This window comes from Procambarus clarkii, chromosome 39 (genome assembly GCF_040958095.1).
Source record: "Procambarus clarkii isolate CNS0578487 chromosome 39, FALCON_Pclarkii_2.0, whole genome shotgun sequence".
Lineage (NCBI taxonomy): Eukaryota > Metazoa > Arthropoda > Malacostraca > Decapoda > Cambaridae > Procambarus > Procambarus clarkii.
In genome coordinates this window covers 11897962-11924291 of record NC_091188.1, presented here as the reverse complement: position 1 = coordinate 11924291, position 26330 = coordinate 11897962, and the positions used below count along the sequence as shown (strand labels likewise).

The following is a 26330-nucleotide window of genomic DNA, read 5'->3' as shown; positions in this document are numbered from 1 at the left end:
GGGCATACGAGTAAATTCAGACGTAATGTGTAAGAGAATAGGTTGATCGTATAATCCACTAGCAGGATTATCCCTGCTAACATAGTTTGAGTTATGTATGTCGATGATATATTGTGCTTATGGCCGGGTGACCAAACCGAATTTCTTAATGAAATTTTTTGGTGCCTTCAAATAAAATTCACAAATGAGAATGAGGAGAATGGTGTTCTTCCGTTTTTGGACATCATGATCCATAGAATCAATAGAAAGTGGTGTTCTTCCGTTTTTGGACATCATGATCCATAGAATCAATAGAAAGTTCAAATTTAATGTGTATAGGAAACCTACCAACGTGGGCTCGTATGTTCATTATTTTTCGAATCATCATAAAGTTAAACAAGCAGTATTTTTCAGGAATGTTTCTTCGAGACTTGAGGGTTTGCAACTCCGATTTTTTTATGAAGAAATTGCTAATATATATGAAATTGGGAAGAGTTTACAATACCCTAAGATTTTTTGGATTGCTCGTTCAGGCAAGCTAATCGTACGTTTTATAATCATGTCCCCAAAGCTAAACGCGGACTTAACAATTCATATGTATGACGAGTCACTGTATGTGCATTTGTACTCACCTAGTTGTGTTTGCGGAGGTTGAGCTCTGGCTCTTTGGTCCCGCCCCTCAACTGTCAATCAACTTGTGTACAGATTCCTGAGCCTACTGGGCTCTATAAAATCTACATTTGAAACTGTGTATGGAGTCTGCCTCTACCACATCATTACTTAATGTATTCCATTTGTTAACTACTCTGACACTGAAAAAATTCTTTCTATTGTCTCTGTGGCTCATCTGGGTACTAAGTTTTCACCTGTGTCCCCTTGTTCGTGTTCCACCCGTGCTAAAGAGTTTGTCTTTGTCCACTCTGTCAATTCCCCTAAGAATTTTGTAGGTGGATATTATGTCTCCCCCTTACTCTTTTGTTTTCCAGGTTCAGCTCCCTTAGCCTTTCCTTGTAGCTCATACCTCTCAATTCCGGTACTAGTCTGGTGGCATGCCTCTGAATCTCCTCTAACTTTACCTTGTGTTTAACTAGGTATTGACTCCAGGCTAGAGCTGCATACTCCAGGATTGGTCTTACATAAGTGGTATACAAGGTCCTGAACGATTCCTTACACAAGATTCTAAAGGCAGTTCTTATGCTGACCAGTCTATCATATGGTTATATGACCATAGTCGAGCTGTTGTATGTGTGATGTCGTGCGCAGTTTATATATTTACTGCGCTTCGTGTTACAACATATGTTCATGAATATGCTGATCTAATTCTCTATTCTTGTTGATATTGACATGTGTCAGCAGATAATCTTAAATTCTGTAACATCCCAGGCATGCTGGAACTCTTGCAAATCACATTTTAGCTGTTTGATGGTCACAGAAAACTGTAATATTTTAGCATTTCCTTAAGAAAATCTGAATAAAGGCTAACAGAAACCCGACTGTCGCATGCGACGTCGCTTCTGTATGCATCCAACCACTCCACTTATCCAATCTCCGTTGGAAATTTTTCTATTGAGTTTGCTTCTAGGATGTTACTTGGTAACTTGTTTCCAAACCAATGTTTACCTATTTGTTTTATACTGTAAATTTGTGTCACTCACGAATTCCTTGTTTCGTGTTCAAATTAGGATTAATACTTTTGGAAACCGAAGTATATATATCTTCTCTTAGTATGACGCCTTTATCGATTCGAACACTTCAATCAAGTCCCCTTTTATTCTATACATTAGTAGAAAGTATTGGTGATATTTGCTTTGTCTTTCTTAATAAAGGTTTTTATTAATGCCCCGGGATAAACTTAGGTATTCTTCTCTGCATGCTTTCAAGAGAATTTACATCCATTCTACTCCACGGTGCCCAAAAGGCTGCACTTCGTAATACAAGTGGAATTTCAAAGTTAAAGGAATTCCTTTACGGGATAGCAATAGAGTTTTCATTGCTGACAATTCTGGACTAGAATCCTGTTACATCGTTGGTTTTTATTTCGAACATTTGCTCTGTTTTATGAACAAATCCACAAGGGCCGTGACGAGGATTCGAACCTGCGTCCGAGAGCATCCCAGACGCTGCCTTAATCGACTGAGCTACGACATGGTCAAAAGGAGTTGAAACCGACTTTCTAGTGAACTTACTGGATCCTGCAACCTCTCTGAGGCACAAACCAAGGTTTTTACACAACTCCCCCATTTGCTCTGTTTTCCTTGTGATAAAGAGCCCTAATCCGACTTAAGAGGTCCCCCAGACAATACTGTGTGTCTCTACCTTCTTTGCCAATATATCGTGTGGAGCTGTAACAATAGCCTCAAATCTTGGTACACAGTATCGTAATCTTTCTCATTGTCTTATGTTTCATATATGCTTGAAAAGAGAAAGTGTAAATTTCTAAAATACGATTGTCCTTTATTTAGAACCTTGTTATAAGTTCTATATCATTTTGTGCTTTCTGAGGTGATTACTAATGACTCTTGCGATAATTTCGTCAATTAATCTGTTCCATATTGGACGTAAAAGTAATATAACGAGAGTTAGATACCAGTGATTTATCTCCGGTTTTCATAACTGGGACATTTACAGCTCTACAATTCTGGAACAGCGCCCCCTTCCCCCTCCCCCCCCGACTCGCGTGATTTAGGGAATACGCTTGAGAAATGTTGACTAAGCTTTTCCTTGCCATATTTTAGGATATCGGAAAGTATTTCACCCTCCGGGGGACTTGTTTAGCTTAACGCGTGTGCTGCTTACTGATTTCTCCCACAATTTTTAGCTTAACTAGTTTACTGCACCCTGCTATATAGTTCTTCAACCTCAGCAAAATTCACCTCTTCTATTTTCTAGTAAAGATATAAAAACTATTAATAATGCAATCAATTTAGTTACCATTTTAATCAGCCATTTAGTTATACCACCCATTGTAGCATACTAAATAGTAGCTGACATTTGGTCGTCATTATGTGTTAGCTGATCTGTCGCTTGCTTACAATAGGTAAGGTTACAAAGCTTTCTGTAACCTTAGTTTACACCTCTGGAAGACACCTTTGGGATTGGCCTTTGCTTTTCAATAATCATAAACATCTCCCACACCAACAAGGGGATACTTGCATTTACCTTAATAACAGGAGATACTTCTCCCACACCAACAAGAGATACTTGCATCTCCAATGCTGACAAGAGATACTTGCATTTCCAAGAAGCTTTTTATGCAATGGAGGAATACAATTATGACTGAGCTAGTCAAGGTTATAATTAGGCAATTCAAATTTGAATTTCAAATCGCCTGGAAATATGCATACTTAATTTTGAGTAATTAATTAGAGACGTTGTTAAGGGAATATATTGTATGGTAATTGAGAATCTTGAGTATGCAAATGGGAACTTGTGTAAATAGTGATAGCAACAGTATGCATAATTAGCAGGATAGGCTAGGTTAATGGTTTAGGTGGATTTCAATCTATTAACACGGACTTTAATTATTAACGCGATATGTTAGGAAAGCTTGAATGATTAATAGAGAATCTTATACATATATGCAAATATTTTCAGATCAATGTAAATTTAGTTAGATAAATTACGAATGCACAGATTTTGTATTGTTATCAATAATGCTTCAATTACAATAATGTAATAAATAATAATGTTGTAATTTTATATTAATAAGTATATTTATATAAGATTTGTCAAGAAGTAAATTGTAATTCAGATTTAAATATCATCTAGGAAACTTAAAGAAAAAGTTAAGAAATAATGAATAGGCCAAAAATATGCCCTTTTTGATGTTAACAACTGTACCAACTGTGACAACAGTCAGATTATACTAATTATAGTCAATCTTCAGGTTATAACAATACAGTCAATATAAGTTTACAGTAAAATTTTCTAGCTAAGTACAGTCCAAGCCCTATTCGAGCACACCATAGCTCGTGGTACTTTGAACTTCTGAACAGCTGAATCTAAAACAGCAGTGCAGTCAGAAGGACATTACAGTGTTGCCGCAACTTCCAAGTGACGCTTAAAAAAACAGGATGAATCGTAATATGCTGGTGAAGCAAAACGCGTTTTAATGACTAGCAATGATATATTTTGTATAAAGTTTGTTAGCAATATGTTACACAGGCGATGAGTCACAATAACGTGGCTGAAGTATGTTGACCAGACCACACACTAGAAATTGAAGGGACGACGACGTTTCGGTCCGTCCTGGACCATTCTCAAGTCGATTGTCTTGACAATCGACTTGAGAATGGTCCAGGACGGACCGAAACGTCGTCGTCCCTTCAATTTCTAGTGTGTGGTCTGGTCAACAATATGTTACATTTTAACACTGCGTCTCTGTCATTATATCTTTCACAATTGTAAAATGATGCTTTGTTTCACTCAAGAAATTAAAATATAAAATGGTTGTATATTTATGAATACAAATTAATCAGGTGTAAGTATACGTGCCCCAAATTCCATGTCCCTTGCCCAGGAATCGAACCCAGGACAATTCGGCTATGTCTGCGCAGTCTACTGGGATACACACACACACCCTGTGGGACCAGTGGAGTCCCACAGGGCTCTGTACTCGGACCTATCCTGTTTCTGATATACATAAATGATCTCCCAAGGGTATAGACTCATTCCTTTTAATGTTTACTGACGACGCCAAAATTATGAGAAGGATTAAGACAGAGGAGGATAGTTTGAGGTTTCAAGAAGACCTGGACAAGCTGCAGGAATGGTCGAACAAGTGGTTGTTCGAGTTTAACCCGAACAAATGTAATGAAGATAGGCGAAGGGACCAGGAGACCAGATACAAGGTATCATTTGGGAGATGAAATACATCAAGAGTCAAAGAGAGAGAAAGACCTGGGAGTTGATATCACGCCAGGCCTGTCTCCTAAAGCCCATATCAAGAGGATAACATCAGCGGTATATGCCAGGTTGGCCAACAAAAGAACGGCCTTTACAAACTTGTGTAAGGAACCATTCAGAACTTTGTATACCACATATGCCAGACCAATCCTGGAGTATGCGGCTCCAGCATGGAGTCCATTTCTAGTCAAGAATAAGACTAAGCTGGAAAAAGTTCAAAGGTTTGCCACCAGACTAGTACCCGAACTGAGGGGTATGAGCTACGAGGAGAGACTACGGGAATTAAACCTCACGTCACTGGGAGACAGAAGAGTTAGGGGGGACATGATCACCACATACAAGATTCTCAGAGGAATTGATAGGGGGGTAGATAAAGACATACTATTTAACACCAGGAGCACACACACTAGGGGACACAGGTGGAAACTGAGTGCCCAAATGAGCCATAGAGACATTAGAAAGAATTTTTTCAGTGTCAGAGTAGTTGACAAATGAAATGCATTAGGAAGTGATGTGGTGGAGGCTGACTCCATACACAGCTTCAAGTGTAGATATAACAGAGCTCAATAGGCTCAGGAACCTGTACACCAGTTGACTGACAAATGAGAGGCGGGACCAAAGAGCCAGAGCTCAACCCCCGCAAGCACAACTAGGTAAGTAACTAGGTACGTACACACACACACACACACACACACACACACACACACACACACACACACACACACACACACACACACACACACACACAACATATCCACGGGACAACAGCCGCATCGTAATGATGTGGACACATGAGTATGATACATGTTGTTGTTTATCACCCACATGGCTCCCTAAGCGATGCAATGTATTAAATCTCTCCCCTGTGAATGTGATACATATATTACACAGCTACGGTGATACACACGAACCCAGTACACAGCTGCGGTGATACACACGAACCCAATACACAGCTGCGGTGATACACACGAACCCAGTACACAGCTGCGGTGATACACACGAACCCAGTACACAGCTCCGGTGATACACACGAACCCAGTACACAGCTGCGGTGATACACACGAAGCACGAGCCCAAGGAGGTATGTATATACAAGAACGTGAACTGAATTTGATGGGCATATATGATGAATCCGGGAACACGGTGGACAGGCATGTCCCAGCATCTGGGGACACACCGAACAGGCGTCTTCCAACATCCCTTTCAAACCGAGTAATCGTTACCCCCCCCCCCATCCAAGATTCATACACCAGCGTCCCCTCATCCCCTCCGTCCTCTCCAGACCTCCACTACTACCCACTATCCCACCCCATCCCCAGGGACAACACCCGTCTCCACCAGATGCATAAAATCCTGCCCGAGTCTCAAAAGAAAAACAAATGAGCAGAGACTTCGCGTCAGAGATGGTTTCGGCGAGGGCCGTAAAAATGTCCTTAAGAGAATACCAGCAACTATCAACAAAGAGATGGAAGGTATACAAAACGAGGCTCCGGCAGACTCCCAGATGCGGGTGAAAGATTAATTCAAGCCAAACAGGCCTCCGGGGGGGATGGGAGCAAACAATAGCTAAAACGCCATAAAAGAACCTCACTGGAAATGCAGAAGAATAACACATTAACTACAATATCAGCCTGAAGGAGGCGCCAGCCAGCCAGTCAGCGCACAGACGCTGCGATGCTGCCCTCTTTTTTACATCTCCGGGATGTACTCGTTTTTCTCCTATAGGATGCCCTCTTTCTCTTCCTTTGGGATTTCCCCTTTCTCTCTTCTCCTCGAAGATGCTCTTTCTCCTCCTCTTCTGTCTCCACCAGATTATCCACTGTCTCCTCCCTGCTCTAGGATGCTGTCATGCTATCTCCCCTTCCGTGCAACCTGTGCTCCTTCCCTCTATCTCCTCCCCCACGGTACCTGCTCAAGCCTGTAAGTGGTGTTTGTGTGTACTCGCTTGGATACGCCCGTTGATGGGCTTGCAAGGTCGGGGGACAACTCACAAGCTACACCTGGCCAGGTTATGGTCAATTAATGCAATTATTCCCTCTACCCAAGACCACTTCTGGAGCGAGTCCAGATCCGTTAGTAAGTACCATAGTTTATTTTAGTCCTAATTTCTCATTAGATTTGCAAAGTTTTAAATCAATCATATGAAGGCAATTTTCTCTTTCAGGTTGTTGACATGCAAATTTTCCTTTTTATTAATACCGTGCTTTTGTTTAGAGAGCAGTAATAAATAACATTTAGCTGTTCTAAGTATTCTACTAGCCTGCTACAGATCAGTCTGTATTGTAACTTCCAGAGATTAATTAAATATTTAAAGGAGATTGCACAGTGGTTCAACTGCCTCCTTTAGTATCTTAGGTGATAACATTTCGGGTGCTAATATTCTTGTCACATCCAGTTCCTGTTTCCTTACTTATTCTGATGTCACTGCCACTTCAGTGACTCTTTCTTATGGGATTATCCGTTCAGTTAAGGCTCTTAGTTCGAGTGATAGATCAAGTTATAGCTTAAAGACTGTTTGGAAGGTTTTGTTAAGTTCTTCACATATTTCTTCATCGTTCTCTGTGTGGGTTTCCTCTTCATTCCCCACTTTCGTAGGTCCAGAACTACCCATATTCCACCCCCATCAGATCCTCAACCACCCTTAGCCTCATCAGGGCCATAACCTACCCCCCCCTCCCTCTGATACCGTTTCCTAACGGTTGGGCTGTTCTTTAGAAAGACGTATTACTTCAAGAAATGTTGTCTGAACAATAGTGTTAATATTAGGCTATGTTTCCAACTCTCTCTTGACACATCCGTGATTCAATATTCTGAGCGTGCACATGTACATGCATACCGTATACGCGTTTGTTATATATATATATATATATATATATATATATATATATATATATATATATATATATATATATATATATATATATATATATATATACATATATATATATATATATATATATATATATATATATATATATATATATATATACATACATATATATATATATATATATATATATATATATATATATATATATATATATATGTCGTACCTAATAGCCAGAACGCACTTCTCAGCCTACTATGCAAGGCCCGATTTGCCTAATAAGCCAAGTTTTCATGAATTAATTGTTTTTCGTCTACCTAACCTACCTAACCTAACCTAACCTAACTTTTTCGGCTACCTAACCTAACCTAACCTATAAAGATAGGTTAGGTTAGGTTAGGTAGGGTTGGTTAGGTTCGGTCATATATCTACGTTAATTTTAACTCCAATAAAAAAAAATTGACCTCATACATAATGAAATTGGTAGCTTTATCATTTCATAAGAAAAAAATAAGAGAAAATATATTAATTCCGGAAAACTTGACTTATTAGGCAAATCGGGCCTTGCATAGTAGGCCGAGAAGTGCATTCTGGCTACTAGGTACGACATATATATATATATATATATATATATATATATATATATATATATATATATATATATATATATAATATAATATAATATAAGTATTTCTATGCTAAAGGAACTTTAAAGTAAAATTTAATTTGAAAAGAACCTTTGTATGACAATATTTACAACCAAGACGATTATCATGAAAGATACGAATCAGCGTTGATGTAAATCTTGATTTAAAACTCATAGAAAAGCAGAATGTGTTCTGTGAGCAGGTATACGGAGACAGTATCATGGGCATTAACCTGGAGGCGAGTAACATACACAGTCAACTCGGACGAAAATACACAGTCAACTCGTCTGTCTGTCTGTCTGTCTGTCTGTCTGTCTCTCTCTCTCTCTCTCTCTCTCTCTCTCTCTCTCTCTCTCTCTCTCTCTCTCTCTCTCTCTCTCTCTCTCTCTCTCTCTCTCTCTCTCTCTCTTTCTCTCTCTCTCTCTCTCTCTCTCTCTCTCTTTCGTCTTCCCTGTCACTTGTAATACATGACAGATTCCACAGAAATGAGGACGAGAGAACGGTACCTTGAAGCGGTCGTCGCTGGTGTAAGTAAAGATTCCCACCGTCAAGATATGGAGGTCCCGCTGCCTGATCCACGATACCTGCCCATGTACAAGGGAGCAAAACAGTATTAGAAGATATAAAATATACAACAAATTATAAGACTAACGTCGATTAAGTTAAACAACCTTATCCAAATTGTGATCATGATTTGTAAGTGTGCAGTTCAAATCTTTTTAAGGCAAGAAGGAGAGGGATTAATTTGGAGTGATACAGTACGGGATTACTTACATCTCGCTTGTCGAGGTTGATGACTTGGCAGGGAAGGGTGGCCTTCTGGCCCACCACCGCCGTGACGTTGGTGGGGGTGTCGTCGTCGAAGTAGGCCGTGTTGGTGTTGGGTCGTCCCCAGGTGATCTGGTGGTCCTCCCCTCCCTCCTCGCTCTCCTGACCTGTAATATATCACACCAGTACCGTAAGTTATGTATCTATTAAGTGTGTGTGTGTGTCCATCTTGCCTCCAGGCTTCTTGAGCAATTTATATATATATATATATATATATATATATATATATATATATATATATATATATATATATATATATATAATTTATATATATATATATATATATATATAATTTATATATATATATATATATATATATATATATATATATATATATAATTTATATATATATATATATATATATATAATTTATATATATATATATATATATATATATATATATATATATATATATATATAATTTATATATATATATATATATATATATATATATATATATATATATATATATATATATAATATATATTTATTTATTTATAGTGTGTGTGTATTTTGTTTCTGTCTCGGGAATACGAGATGCATAAAGGATTGATTGAGCTGCAGAATTCCGAGGAAATATTTTCCATCGTGCAATTGCCGTATTGTGAATAGAATTATTCCACTGTGAGGAGTTCTGGCATTCCGGTTCAGATTGGATGCGTGTAATGACATCACTTTGTTCATTGTCGTGAGTCTCTACGACCAGGGATGCGGCGTGGGGTATTCTATTTTCCAACTGTTCGCCTCCGTCGCCAGAAATGGAACAAAATAATAAGCGCGCGTGTTTGTTTATTTCAAATATGTACCATGAGAGACGTAAGCAAACATTATCTAATGAAATATTCAACGCGGCGAGATTATCAGGAATACAAAATAGAGGTTTTTATGTTGAAACGCTGTTAGAAATGTGACGTATGTGAGGCTTGGCGTGGGCCCAGCATTAGGCTACGGTTTCTGCAAAATATATATATATATATATATATATATATATATATATATATATATATATATATATATATATATATATGCAACAATGATCACAAAAACACTGATCCAAGTATGCAGACTAACCACATATGAAAAATAGAAAATGCTTAACGCGTTTTCGGCTAATTCGCCTTCATCAGAGCAAAGTAGAATGAATCATTCTACTTTGCTCTGATGAAGGCGAATTAGCCGAAAACGCGTTAAGCATTTTCTATTTTTCATATGTGGTTATTCTGCATATATATATATATATATATATATATATATATATATATATATATATATATATATATATACATATATATATATATATATATATATATATATATATATATATATATATATATATATATATATAATATACATATATATGCAATACAGTACTAAGGCAATTGGCTCTCTCTCTCTCTGCAGTTCTGTTTCTAGAATTTGCACACTTGTCATACATGGACCAGAGGAACCTTACGCTTTACGTTTCTTAACCAATTTCCTTGTGTGTCCTGTGGGATGGAATACGGGGTTAGTTACATTAGGTCAACACGCGGGAGGAGACAGTGGTTTCTGTCAGGACACTCTTGAGTATCAGAGCCTCTCCTCGCACTCTGTCACTTACTGACTAACTTCAAGAGTAAGTTCCCGAGAACTAATAACCCTTCCTGGGCACTGCCAACCGTTCCTGAGCACTTATAATCCTTTCTGAGCACTGACAACCCTTCCTGACTACTAGCATCTTTCCTATGCAATAACAACCCTTACTGAGCACTAACAAACCTTCCTGAGTACTAGCAACCCTTATTGAGCAATAAAAAGCCTTCCTGTGCAATAACAACGATTCCTAGGCCCTAACAACTCTTCCTGAGTAATAACAACCCTTCAGTGGCAATAACGACCCTTTCTGAGTACTAACTAACAACTCTTCAATCTTTTCCTGCCCATGAAGATTAGAATCCAGAGCAAAAACCTTCGCACTAGGTGGGAAGCATGAAGCTTCCTCCACAAGAGCAGCACCAGTAGTAGCAGCACCTCCACATCAGTAGCAGCACCACCAGCAGCAGTAGCAGCACCACCACCACAACTACCAGCAGTAGCAGCATCTCCACCAGCAGTAGCAGCACCACTACCAACAGTAGCACCACCACCACCATCAGTAGCACCACCACCAGTACCACCACCAGGAAAAGCAGCAACACCTCCACCAATAGCGTGAGCAGAAGCAGCAATTAAAATAACAAGAACAAACAGGGCGCTCTCATTAATGGCGCAAAACAAGAGGCGGCCGAGAAGCGTGCAGGCGGTGGCGGTAATGGGGGGGGGGGAGGTGAAAACGCCCCTTCCCCCCACTGTTGCTCTAATTACCGTCCATGTATCATGAAGATGTACACAAGCACTCAACAAACACACACACACTCTCACTCCACATATTCCCAGCAGCGCGAGATCTTGCATATGTAAATTAGTCTCTCTCTGGAAGGCTGGATATATATCTTGAAGATATCAAAACATTGTATAGAGTTTCAGAAGGGAAAAACATTTCGAGATGGTGGCCGTGGTAGTTTCTGCTGACACAAGCTGTAAGATTTACCCATGAAACTGCTATACAATGGGAAGGAAATCTGTATGTATTATCAAAGTCAGCATACTTTGTTTTATGGTTTGTGTTGCGAGTTTTAGGATCTTTTATGTAACACTCGAGGGGAGGAGAGTTAGGGGGAACTTGATAACAACATATAAGATTCTCAGCCCGTCCTCCAAAAATGGGGTGGTAAATGTAAGGAGACAAATAAGTGCAATTATGTACTATTCATAGCAGTTAGGAATTGTACTTATTTTCACTTAGTATTAAATCGTACTGTCAAATATAACAGCTTCTATGGAATATTGACTAAACCGACAAAGCAGTCGTATTGAAAGCAAGCAACAGCAGAACGAGGAGGAAAGGGTATGAAATAGAGCTGTGATCTTACGAATGATGAAAACTATACAATTGCCAGTCCTTAAAGAACAAACTGTCAATTTACTTTTTGTGAGTTTTAACATGTTGTTTTGTGAGTTTGCATAGAGCAAAGGGCACTTGTATACCCGGAATGTTTGCCTCTTGTTAACACCATTCATTAATTCGTAAAACACTTGAATATTATCAGTCAGTTTAAGACCTGTATACGCGTGTCTTCGTGGGAAGACACGAATGTCTTCCCACGTCTTAAATGTCTATTTAAGGAAGAAATATATGGTTTAGAGGAGGCAATATGGTAAAGATTAAATAAATTCGCGTTATCACCTGATTTTACCAAGATTCCTGCTTTGCTACTTAGTTGTATTTAATTGTGCTTAATATACACAATTAAATACAATTGTGTATTTAATTGTGCATTCATATATTTTCCCTTGAATCAGAATTCGTTCATTCAGAGCGCAAGTATATTCAACTAACCTGTTCCAAGGCTGGTATCCCTCACAATCTTTTTCCTGCTTGGTATCACTCACAGATAGTGCGATAATAATACTTTTCCAAGTTTGAACCCCTAACATAAAATTTAATCATTCTTCTTTAGGTTGAGCCCCCTAACAAAAATAATGCCTAATCCTTTTCCAGGCAGTTACTGCTGATAGGACTTGTAAAAATTCATTTCCAGGTTAATTCCCCTTATAAAAATAAGTACTAAATCGATTTCTAGGCACCTGTACCCCAGCAGAACTTGTAATAATCCCTTACCAGGCTGGTTTCCTTAACAGGAACTGTAATAATCTAATAATTCATTTCCTGTGAGGTATCTGTGATATAAACCTGTGTTATAAGTGCATTTCTGTCCAGGTCATAAATCATAATAATGGCCTTTCTTACCAGACTTTGCACTTTGCGTTTACATGTTTGAGCTTAATTAACTTCGTTGACGAATATTGCTGTAATGTGTTGCTTGCAAATACCAGTTCCGTCCTGAACTAAATTTATGATTCAAATCAGTTTACGTATACTTGTTTACCCTGCTGGCTGTGCCTCGAAGCAGACTATTAGAGACTGTTTGCTGGCTGTCTCTCTAAACAGACTCTTGGAGGCTGTTTACTATGCTGCCTGTGCTTCTAGACACAGAACAGCAGAAGGCTTTTTTCGGCTCAGGTGAGGCAGCTCACATTTATATTCACCCACAACCCCTTGTATATTAGTCTAAACAGAACTTTAAACACTCCGAGGGTCCCACGTCCTTCATGTTACCACGTAGTCTCTTCCATAAATCAACAAACCTGTTTCAAACTATTTTCCCCAATTATTTCCTGACTATAAGCTTATCCAATTTCGCCGTTTATTCGACGCAATTTATCACCCCCCCCCCCCTCTCCCTCACTTTCTTTAAAATTCGGGTGGTGTACCAAATTAAACTGGGCACACAAACACCGCCTCTTGCTTCCTTGACGGGTGCTTCACCATGGCCTCCTCGAGTGCCTCACAGCGACCAATTTTAGTGCCTCGCCGCGGTCGGATTGAGTACCTCACCAAGGGGCACCAAGCGGCCTCTTTTAGTACCTCAGTGCGACCTTTTTTGAGTGCCTGAATGCCTGCACAGCGTTTTTGAGTGCTTCGCTGCTACTTCTTTGAGTGCCTCTCCGCGGCCTCCGTGAGTATCTCCCCACAGCCTCTTTGAGCGCCTTCCCGCAGCCGGCAAGTATGTAATAAACTTAATGACTAAGTCGCCACTCTGTGATCTGTTGCGGACGGCCACTCGCTCGCTGCCACATAATGTTGAGGAGAAAGGAGATGAGGAGGTTGAGAGTAGGGGGTGAGGTAAGGGAAAAGGGGGGATGAGAGATTAGAAATAGAGGGAGGGGATAGACGAGGGGGGTGAATGAGAGATATTGTAAGCATCCTCTCAATTTTCGTGAGTTCAATCTTTGATGTTTTTATAATAGTTGTTCTCATCCCAATTTTTCTTTACACGTTTTCTTTATTAACCTTAACGGTATTTTCAATTCACTTTATTCCTTATACCATTTATCTTTATTCGCGTCTTCGTATATCAAGGGATTACGGGCTCACCATAGGCCGTGCTGCACGGGGGGATTTACTCCCAGGTAGCTAAATCTGAAACAACAAATAACAACAACCTTCTTCGTATTACCCATTACCTCATTATTGTACTAATTTTTAATTCACCTGTTCTTGTTGCTTACATTCCCACAAGTAACTTACATTATATGATCACTATAATACAGTTGTTTCGTCTTCCCACATAATGTGCCACCTAAATGCGTTTCACTCTTAGAAAGATGTGCGTATATCATCATACACACTCCAGCAAAAACAAAATAGCAAACACAAACACGAAAACAAAAAACTACGCAGACAGGCAAGCAGAGGCTACAGGAACTGCAAGCCCGAGTCTTCAAAATGTATATATTTTTCCCCCCTGTCACCGCTTGGTTTGATGTTGGGCATTATTTAAAGCGTATTAACCTCGGGAGTGTTATTAAGGCTGACTGACCAATCTGTAAGTACACTTAAGGTCTGATCATCGTCAATGACTATGGTAAATGTTCAGTGTATTTGTCATTTTGTCATTTGCCAGTATATTTGGTACAGAGGACCATAACCCGGAGGTTATGGTCCTCCTGGGCGAGCATAAATAACCTCTATGGTCGTCCAGGAGTTGCAAAGTAAGCGGGCACAAATATCCAGGCGTTCGATGCAAGCATTCTTTTCATTTTATTCCTTCAAATATTCTCCAGAATTGGAATGAATTTCACTGGCTGAATCCGCGTTCCGTCGTGTGAATGATTGACACTCAAGCCCTTCAAAACCAACAGTTAAAAAAAAAACTGATAATAACACTAATTCAACAATTTTTTTTTTTTTACAACTAATGTATGAAGTTTATATTTTTGCTCAATTGGTCTAAGACTTTTGCATTTTCTTCGGAGATTTACGCTGGCACCTCAGTTATTTTTAAAATATTTCAATATTAATTCTTAAAACTATACGTGTATAACTTTCTTTAGTTCTGGCAGGACTGTAGCTATCTAGGATTACTGGAGATCCTAGACCCATGGTAGGACTGCACCTCTCAGGGATACTAACAAAAATTACACGGTAGAGAGAATCTTACAGAATATAGATTCATTTCAATTATGTATAACAACTCCAATACTGTGACAATGTTCTTGTTCAATGACGCCTTCATGTCTTGTTGCGGTTCGTATTATATTTCTTTCAATTTCAAATAGCGAAAGCTACGCGGGAATTTTAACAAGGTAACGAAGTACAAAATGCATGAGAAAATCCTTCCTTTTTCTCCGCGTTTATAAACATTTTTTCGATTTCACGCTGGATGGAACAGGAATATTACATTGGAATATTGCACGGGGAAATGATGAAGTGACGTACATACACGCAAACGCACTAACTCAAATGCACTTATTTCTACGAACACACACATATATGTATGCACGCTCTCACACACGATATATTAGTTTCCTTCTGAAGATGTATTTAATATACGAAAGTACTTAAGAAAATTCCTGTTTCATTTTCCTCCGTGGTCTGACATTGTCACATTCTTAATCACGTGTTTATTTTCGTGATATGCACACACACACATATATATATATATATATATATATATATATATATATATATATATATATATATATATATATATATATATATATATATATATATATATATATATATATATATATAATCAGAAAACTCGTGACCCTGGAAGGATTCGAACCCGCTCAGCCAGAGGTCTCTATGCTCCTTGGCGTGTCCAGTACTTTAACAACTCGGCCAAACTTACTGTACAAAAAGTATTGGAAGTTGTCTGACCCTTAACCCAATACCGGACAGCTCTCGTTAACCATTTTCGGCACAGATATTTCATCAAATCACTTCATCATGCTGGGGCTGCATGAGTATCATTTGTGCGTTTCATTCAAGCCTGACGTGTTTTTTCATTCACTATTAAAAAGCTCTACTTTTATGAATAATAAAACATGCTTGCAATAAAATATAACTGGAAATGAGTGATGACAGGTCTACAAGAAATAATATAAACAAAATTTAGCGAGTAGATTTACATACCCGGTCGCTTGAAAACTTATTATGAAATTAGTTTAAGAGAGGTCTTACAACTTAGCAAGTCTAATCTTATACAAAAAATCAGATTCCTGTTATAAGAACTTAGCGTTCAAACTGATTTTAATTCAGGATGGACCGTGAATTAAGTGTGATGATGCTGCTCGTTCTTTTGATTTGCCACAATGTATAAAGAGCTAATCTAACAACCGGCGTAACCTAACGTACCGATTCATAAAGAAACGTTGATATTTGTGTCTTGCTACTCTTCATAGTACTTTGTGCGTCAGTGACCATAAAATGTCAATTTTAAATGTCGTCAGTGACCAACGAAATATCCATGTAGCACGGGCTATAGTGAGCCCGTATGGAAGAGAGGATGTTTGTTGTTGTTTAAGATTCAGCTACAGGGAACAAAAAGTTCCAAGTGGCACGGGCTATGGTGAGCCCGAGTCCTCTATTACTTGGAGAGAGGAAGGATTGATAAAGATTAAGCCACCCAAGAGGTGGCACGGGCATGAATAGACCGTAATTGGAGAGAGGAAGGAATGGGCCAATATATAAGGAAAGAGTGAGGCGAGGAACAGATTGATTGATAAAGATTACAGGTTAGAGAAGAACAGATTGATAAAGATTAAGCCACCCAAGAGGTGGCACGGGCATGAATAGCCCGTAAAGAAGAACAGGTTAGAGAAGGTAATTTCTAGCTAGGAGATAAGGTGTAGAGTGAGGAGCAGGTAAGAGAAGAAGGTAATTTCTAGGAGGTAAGATGTTGGGTGAGGAACAGGTAAGAATAGGTATCACAGTAACAAGGTTATTGTGGATAACCGAACTCTATTACGGGCTCACCATAGCCCGTGCTACATGGACATTTCGTTCTGAGTAGCTAAATCTAAAACAACAACAACAACGTAAGACTAGGATGTAAGGTGCGAATGGGATGAGTGTAATAATGGGTTGAAGGAAGAATGGGATGAGTGTAATAATGGGTTGAAGGAAGAATGGGATGAGGTAAGAATAGAATTAAAGGAGGGTAAGAAAATAAAAAGGGGGGGTGGGATTAAGTCAGGTCACGTTTGTATGATCAGTAATTTCAACTTTAAAGGTTTGTCAGTATATTCGCAACTAGTTTTATCATATATCCTTTACTCAGTTACTCTCAAATTAATCATCGCATTCGCCATGAATGATATTATTTATAGTGATTATTGGTCGTGCGTACAAGAGACTGGTGTACCCCAAAAATGATTACATTTTGTAAGATTAGGGTACTCCAAATGGCATGCTAAGAAGTGGACCAGTGACTGTAGAAACTAGCCTAACCTGCTAGAGGCTTAGACAAGTAATCTTAGGCCTAATATATATGTCATCTTAAGCTAAATTTATTATATCTATGTGCTATACTAGCCATAGAAAAATTTAGGTTTGGTTGCTGCTTTCTATTTCGCAACGTCGACAAAATTAGTAATACAGAACGTGAACCTTTCTTGATGCATCGGTTCATTTGTGCACGTTCGATCAATAATTTTTGTAAGTATTATAATTTTCGGCTGACTGGATGAATTTCGGAAGTACACTTGCTTAGTCCAGTAACAACTGCAGCTATTTGAATAACTACACAAACATTTGCAGGAAACGATATATTTCAAAACTGAGTGTATTTGTTTGCGTAACCAAGCATATGTCTATCCGAAATTGACATAAGTTTCAGTAAGTATGTGCCTTTATTAGGCATTAAAATTTTGTAACTGGTAACATCATTGATAATTATAAATTATGGCACCTGATAATATTTAAACTTTTTGAGAAGTAACAAGTTTACTAATTCCGGGCAAGAAAGGTATGCTTTAATAGTAAATTACCACTAATAGAATTTAGATGTATATGGAAATCCTTATAATAATGATTATTTTTTTTTCTTTATCGAGCCTCGTCTTCCTTCTTTGCTTTTGGTATTTAAACAAGATAGTCCCCAAGGTGATTAGAGATTACGTGCGTCAGGATGAGGATGGAGTAAGTGTCAGAGATGGTTTGGAGTTAGGCTTGCGGCTTATCAACCTCTGGCAGGTAAATAAAATCACGAGAATTGCTTACTTGCCAATCTCCAAGTAAGTAAGACTACACTTTTAGTCCTGAACACAGTTTAAAACTGAAGTAAACTCAGTGTGTATATACCAAGAAGCGGCGTAAACTTCCGTATATACATCCACCAATCAGAGATCATGCCATCGGTCCTACCTATACTCTCATTCAAAGCATCCAGAGATGGAAGCTTTCCTCATATTTCTAATATGTATTTAATCTTAAATTATAAAATGCTAATTCAAAACTTTGTCATCATAGCTAAACATAAGAATTTCATCAACATATCTCTACCAAATCTGATTAATGGAAAGATATCGCTGGTTTAGTTGTCACGAAATATTCCATAAATATGCTGGCAAAAAATGAACACGAAGTGGAAACTGACCATCGCTTGTTCTGATTGTTTTTCTAATTGTTTTCCTAAATATTTGCATTAATTAAAACGAGTGTATGTAATTATATGTGTGTGTATATCTACATCTGTTTATCAGTATGCTTATCAATGACTATCTGTTAAATAGCAACAAACCATGAATAAACTTGACAAAATTATTACTATATATTTTGCAATGCATCTGAATTATCATTGCCTCAAATAGTATATGAGATGTTTATCTCATTATCAGCCTTGAATTGATCTCATTACAATTATCATAAATCTTCCTGATTAAATTATTTCTAAAAGGCACTATCTGATGATCGCAGCCTTAACAAATACGCCTCCCATAGCGCCGCCGAAGATAAAAATCAGAAAGATACCCCATTGCTGGAAAGTCACTTGTTTCCCTTGATAATTAAAGTGGTGGATAGTGACCTGGAGTAAGGCAGGGAGTCACGCGAACCGGTTAGGGTGACCAGGCGCGGTTAATGGTTGAAGGGGGACACTGCGGTGGAGAGAGGGGGAGTTCTCACCCTTCACCCCACGATAGCCGCAGTATACTGAGAGGGGGGAAAGCTACAGTAAAGTCGTGCAAGGTAGACTATGTCATGAGATTCTGGGATAGTGTTTTTACGTTGGTACTGGTAGCAGTAACAGTACCAACTTCTCCAGTACTGGAGAAGGGGAAGAGTAGAGTACTGTAGATAATGCAGCTTTTTTTTTTTTTTTTTTTTTGTGGGGGTACAAAATTGCTTTGTGGGCGAGACGAGTATGACATGAGCAAGAAAATAAACATACTCGTGTTCAAACTAGTGTATATACACACACATTTGTATGCAAAGTTATAAGCTCGTACACATTCGAGGACTTGTAAAGGTGCGCTAACGCAACGTTCCCACCCACTTGTGTGTACTCCCCTCTCCCCCCCCATCCCCCCCGCGGGCGCGCGCGCGCGCACACACACACACACACACACACACACACACACACACACACACACACACACACACACACACACACACACATACACACACACACACACACACAGCTGAGTGGATAGTGCTCGGGGGGTCATAGTCCTATGGGCCAGGGTTCTATTCCCGGCTGAGGCAGAAACAAATTGGCAGAGTTTCTTTCACCTTGATGTACTTGTTCACCTAGCAGTTAGCAGGTACCTAGTAGTTAGACAACTGTTACGGGCTGCTTCCTGGGGATGTACTCACCTATTTGTGCTTGCGGGGGATGAGCTTTGTCTCTTTGGTCCCGCCTCTCAACTGTCAATCAACTGGTGTACAGATTCCTGAGCCTACTGGGCTCTATCATATCTACATTTGAAACTGTGTATGGAGTCAGCCTCCACCACATCACTTCCTAGTGCATTCCATTTACTAACTACTCTGACACTGAAAGAATTCTGTCTAATGTCTCTGTGGCTCATTTGGGTACTAAGTTTCCACCTGTGTCCCCTTGTTCGTGTCCCACCCGTGCCGAAGAGTTTGTCTTTGTCCACCCTGTCAATTCCCCTGAGAATTTTGTAGGTGGTTATCATGTCTCTCCTTACTCTTCTGTTTTCTAGGGACGTGAAGTTCAGCTCCTTCAGCCTTTCCTCGTAACTTATACCTCTCAGTTCCAGGACAAGACTGGTGGCATACCGCTGAATCTTCTCTAATTTTGTCTTGTGTTTAACTAGATATGGACTGTGTGCGTGCGTATGTGTGTGTGTGTGTGTGTGTGTATGTTTGTGGGTGAGTTAGAGAGAAATATATGTAGTAGACATAATAAGAGGAAAAATAGATTGGTTAAAAAGGCCAGGTCGATGAGTTGATAGCTCGATTCTGCAGGCACAAATAGTAAATACACACAAAGGCACAAATAGGTGAGTACACACACTCACAAAGCTGCAGACGGTCGGAACAAGTTGAATGAGAAGACAGAGGAGGCGAAACCCGTCAATAATTACAAAGCGTCATATGTCAAAGAGTCCTGGGAAGACGTGACACCACGAGTATAGCTTTCACCCTGTAACTACACTTAGGTAATTACAAACACACACACACACACACACACACACACACACACACACACACACACACACACACACACACACACACACACACACACACACACACACACTCCTGAATATCTTCATATGCACAAGGTGAACAAATTCATCCCACTAACCCTGAATGAGTAATTCAAACGTTGTCAACATGCTATAGCAATTAGCAATGAGCTACGGTACTCCCAGGGACCACACTTCATATATCAGGTTTCTGGGTTGTTCAAATTGCCTGCTAGAGAGGAAAGTACCTGGACTCAAATAATATTTTACAAGATACTGCTTATTGCCATACATTCTGAACTTTACATGTATTCGACGTCAGAAGTAGAAGCAAGACTTAGTAATAAATAATATATGAAAATAGTAACTTTGCTGGCCTTTCTTTCAAGATATGTATAAAATTGGCATTACTGGGACAAGAGACAACTGTGTGTGTGTGTATGTCAGGATGAGAGAGAGTATATATATATATATATATGTCGTACCTAGTAGCCAGAACTCACTTCTCAGCCTACTATTCAAGGCCCGATTTGCCTAATAAGCCAAGTTTTCCTGAATTAATATATTTACTATAATTTTTTTCTTATGAAATGATAAAGCAACCCTTTTCTCTATGTATGAGGTCAATTTTTTTTTATTGGAGTTAAAATTAACGTAGATATATGACCGAACCTAACCAACCCTACCTAACCTAACCTAACCTATATTTATAGGTAAGGTTAGGTTAGGTAGCCAAAAAAAGCTAGGTTAGGTTAGGTTAGGTAGGTTAGGTAGACGAAAAAACATTAATTCATGAAAACTTGGCTTATTAGGCAAATCGGGCCTTGAATAGTAGGCTGAGAAGTGCGTTCTGGCTACTAGGTACGACATATATATATATATATATATATATATATATATATATATATATATATATATATATGTCGTACCTAGTAGCCAGAACTCACTTCTCAGCCTACTATGCGAGGCACGATTTGCCTAATAAGCCAAGTTTTACTGAATTAATATATTTTCTCTAATTTTTTTCTTATGAAATGATAAAGCTACCCATTTCATTATGTATGTGGTCAATTTTTTTTTATTGAAGTTAAAATTAACGTAGATATATGACCGAACCTAACCAACCCTACCTAACCTAACCTAACCTATCTTTATAGGTTAGGTAGCCGAAAACGTTAGGTTAGGTTAGGTTAGGTAGGTTAGGTTGTCGAAAAAACATTAATTCATGAAAACTAGGCTTATTAGGCAAATCGGGCCATGCATAGTAGGCTGAGAAGTGAGTTCTGGCTACTAGGTACGACATATATATATATATATATATATATATATATATATATATATATAAGAGAGAGAGAGAGAGAGAGATCGTGTATTCCAGAACCGTCAGTGGCCTCTTCCTACCATCCGCAAGCGTTAGAGACAAAAACCTGGAGAAATGTGTGACGTTAACTTGGTTATAAGGTTGTCCACGACGAAATTGTATCCGGAGGCTCGGGTATCGACCACAGCTTCTCTTGAATTCTTTTCTTTCCTCTGTTGTCAGGAAGAACGAATGTTATGTGTTTCTTATACTGTTGAGAGGGGGAGCTGATTCCTCCATGGCAATGCCATCAGCACTCTAACTACCCTCGCGTACGAAACAATAACAGTATTTGAAAAGAGTAAGCGAGATTGTCTTCGATCCAAAATCACCTGAATTCCAATACTCAGTCTTCCAGGGCTTGGTTATACACCCACCTGAGAGAATACGAGACAGGGTCCACAACAAAGGCCTTTCAGATTTAATTATACTTTTTAACAAAATTTTAATTTATTTTGAAAGAATTGTATGTTTATAATTATTGAATTAAAAGTAAGCATAACGTTCCCGCGAACTCAGGTCATCAGTAGTTACTATACTTAAGAGAGCGTAGTACAGTTGATTTATGGTATGTTATGCATAACTATCTACGGGCTCACCATAGCCCGTGTTACTTGGAACTTTTTGTTCCATGTAGCGAATCTTTAACAACAACAACAGTTGATTTAGCTTATTCTTTACTTAATACTCAGCAACTTTTTCATTAGTATCGATAGCGTTGATATCATGTACGTTAAAGATATCTCACTCATAGGTGATGTGCCTTGGTTTTCATACCACAGGTGAGGCAAAAACTACTTCAATTTTAACTCATGTCAAATCGCAAAAAAATAATTGGTTCAGGTGTTGAAGACGCTTCTAAATATTCGCATTTTTGTAGACAAAAAATAATTACAGCCATCAGATATATACCTTACATGACACTTAACTTTGTAAGATAGCAACTTTGTAATTAATTAAAACTTTACAACTTTGCTATCATGTACTGCAAAGTCAAATGATGCGTGAGCATTGATCAATTATGTAAAATTAATTAATAGTTAAATGGTTCTAACAATCACATGTACATTTTTTAATTGAAACCAGACATATTTAATGAACAGCATCTCATCAACAGCCACAGACTGTTGTCAAGAGAATAGCAATTAGGCTTGAGTCATGGATATTGCACTAATTAAGGCAATGCAAGTTGTCTACCGAATGGTTTCATTTATTTTACCTCTACCAAAATATAAATTTGAACGTGCTTGTTGCCTGATAATTATTGTGTAATACATTTACAGTATTTAATTCTTGTATTATATTTCCTGTGCAGACAGCAAGTCACAACAATGCGGTAGAACATCAGACACCCAACCCACACATCTGAAAATAAAAGAAGACACGACGTTTCGGTCCGTCGTGGACCGAAACGTTGCCTCTTCCCAAGTTCCACTACGGGCTCACCATAGCCCGTGCTGCTTTGAACTTTTTGTTCAGAGTAGCTGAATCTAAAACAACAACAACAACCCAAGTTTCATACGTGGGAGTTAATGGGTTGGGTGTCTTCATATTTCATTTATTTGTTTTTCTCTACTTTTTAGAAGAATATTTAATTAGTTTCCTCAAATTTCTTTCATAATTTCTTCTTCTTCTTTCTTATATTAAGACCTGTTCTGTGGTGGAAATCGGGAAGTGAGGCTTAGGCTTTTATGCCCCGCTTTCTAGCCTTACCTTGATATGGTTTCGGGGCTTAGCGTCTCCGCGGCCCGGTCCTCGACCAGGCCTCCTCGTTGTTGCACTGGTGAACCAGGGCTGTTGAACGCAGCTGCTCGCAGCCTGACGTATGAGTCACAGCCTGGTTGATCAGGTATCTACACAGCCTTGTAGTACTTGTTGTGGTATAAATTTAGGTATTCTCGCGATCGAATGAAGTCCATTCCACTTTAACTCTTTTGCGTGTCAAACTTTCATCTGTGTCCTCTTGTCGTACTCTCTCAAAATGAGGCTGATAATGTATATTCCCCTTATCATAATGTATGTAGTGATCATATCCACTCGGTTTCTTCTTTCTTGCAGGGTTGTGAGATTTAGTACTCCTAACCTATCTGCAAAGCTTAGTCCTCTAAGTTCTGGCACTAATCTTGTTGTAAACCACTCTACTTTTTCAGCTTTGTTTTTGAGCTTTACGTTATGAGTATTCCATGCCTGTGCTGCGAACTCAAGTATTAATCAGTATAGATTGTCTAGAAAGTCCTTTTATTTTGTTAAATGCCTTCCTAATGCTTGCTAAATTTCCATAACTTGCTGATGTAACCCAGTTTACGCTTGCCTCTGATGTTAGCGTTGAAATTCACTTCACTTGTAAACTTTAAATTTTTCTGAGTTTTCTTTCATTTCTCTTTCCTTATTCCCATTCTTTTCCTATATCTTCATCTCCCCCCCTCTCTCGAGCTTTCATCTCCAAGGTCATCCATTTCCTCTTTCACCCCCTCGCATCTCCTTCCCTCTCCATCCTCTCTCCCCCCTCTACTCTCCCCCCCCCCCCACCACCACCTCCCTTCACACACCTTTCCACCTGTCTCCCATTTTCTTCTTACCTCTATTCAAACATCATCCCTCCCTTAATCATAATTTAATGGCATATAATATATTATATAAATATTATATAAAAGAAGCAATAAGGAAGTCTACGGGCGATACAATCAATATCTCAGATTTGACTTCATCAAGCTTGTTCAGAGGGAAAGGGAGGTGTTCTATGAAGCTAATATTTCTTAAAGTGTGGCACCGGAGCCGACCTCAATTGGCCTGTGACATTCCCCTACCCCATGTGCTTCATACGTGAAAGTTGGATGAGGCTAGTACCAAACATCTGGCCTCCATCCGCATAGGCAGACAAGCAAACAAACATTCTCTCATATATATATATATATATATATATATATATATATATATATATATATATATATATATATATATATATATATATATATATATATATATATATATTATATATATATATATACCACGGAGTGTGAGTGCCAGTGCCTACCAAGATATCGCAGAGGGTGTGTGTGTGCGCGCGTCGTTCTGATCTCCAATACCTTCTCTGTGTAACTAAGTCGTTGGAGCCAAATAAACCCCACGTTGGTGATAGCAGGGGAGTAGGAATATGAATGCGTGTGCCTGATAGTTCAGGGTAATGCAGGGAGGGTGTTCTCCCATTGGAAGCAAAGTAACAACAATTCTGGAAAATCTGCACCGTGAGCTTAATAAGGTCCAAGCCTGAATGGTTTATACTAAATTGGTATTTTAATAAAACCTTTTTTCTTAATTTATTTCACGTAACAGTTTAATTTAAATTTTGTTTTTATAAAGAGATAAATATATCACACGCACTAGGTGATATATTTTTCATCAATAAATGTTTTTTTTCAAATAATCTATTCTTGAACAATATAATCACAATACCGTAATGAATCAATAATGACGATCCCGCAGTATTTTAATTATCTACTCGTGTGTTTTCTGTTGATCATTGGAGTACGTTTAACACACATTTGTGTTGAAGTCATTTCACATCTAAAACGTCCGATCTCCGGAGCCCGGGGCGTCTCGGCGCTCCCGGAGACACAGTTCGAGACCCTGGCGTCGGAGACAATAATCAGCTGATGCAAACAGCTGATGCAAACAGCTGATTTCCAATGTTTACATCTTTTCGTCAACATTTATAACGTCACACTGTCTCTAGTTGTGTTGGTAGCCAGGGCCAGGAGCCATCAAGCTTTATACAAATACTTGCGAAACCTTTATATCTTTTTTCCTCAATGATGGCAGTTTGATTACGTTTATTAAAGAGATTGTGAGTACCGAATGACGACGAGGGTGTTTATATCAATAATAAGTTTGGGTTTTGAAGTTTTGAAGCTCTTGAACTGGTTGATAAATGTTAACAAAGCCGCCATGTTTGATGAGAAAGATGTAGAGGTTTCGTTAGTGGTTGTTGAATTTGGGCCCCTGATCTTATTAGGTGCCACGTCTTGATGTCACTGGTATACTCACCTAATTGTGCTTGCGGGGGTTGAGCTTTGTCTCTTTGGTCCCGCCTCTCAACTGTCAATCAACTGGTGTACAGATTCCTGAGCCTACTGGGCTCTATCATATCTACATTTGAAACTGTGTATGGCGTCAGCCTCCACCACATCAATTCCTAATGCATTCC

General features: G+C 38.8%; 1 protein-coding gene across 1 annotated transcript in view; it reads right to left on the bottom strand.

Annotated features, from left to right (window-relative positions):
* LOC123760489 (irregular chiasm C-roughest protein) overlaps positions 1-26330 on the bottom strand; it is a 129270-nt gene that overhangs the window by 15346 nt on the left and 87594 nt on the right. Inside the window, exons 2-3 of the mRNA XM_069338372.1 lie at positions 9133-9293; positions 8865-8942 (exon numbers count right to left, since the gene is read on the bottom strand). Of these exons, the coding sequence (XP_069194473.1) occupies positions 8865-8942; positions 9133-9293 (239 nt within the window). The remainder of the gene's footprint in view (positions 1-8864; positions 8943-9132; positions 9294-26330) is intronic.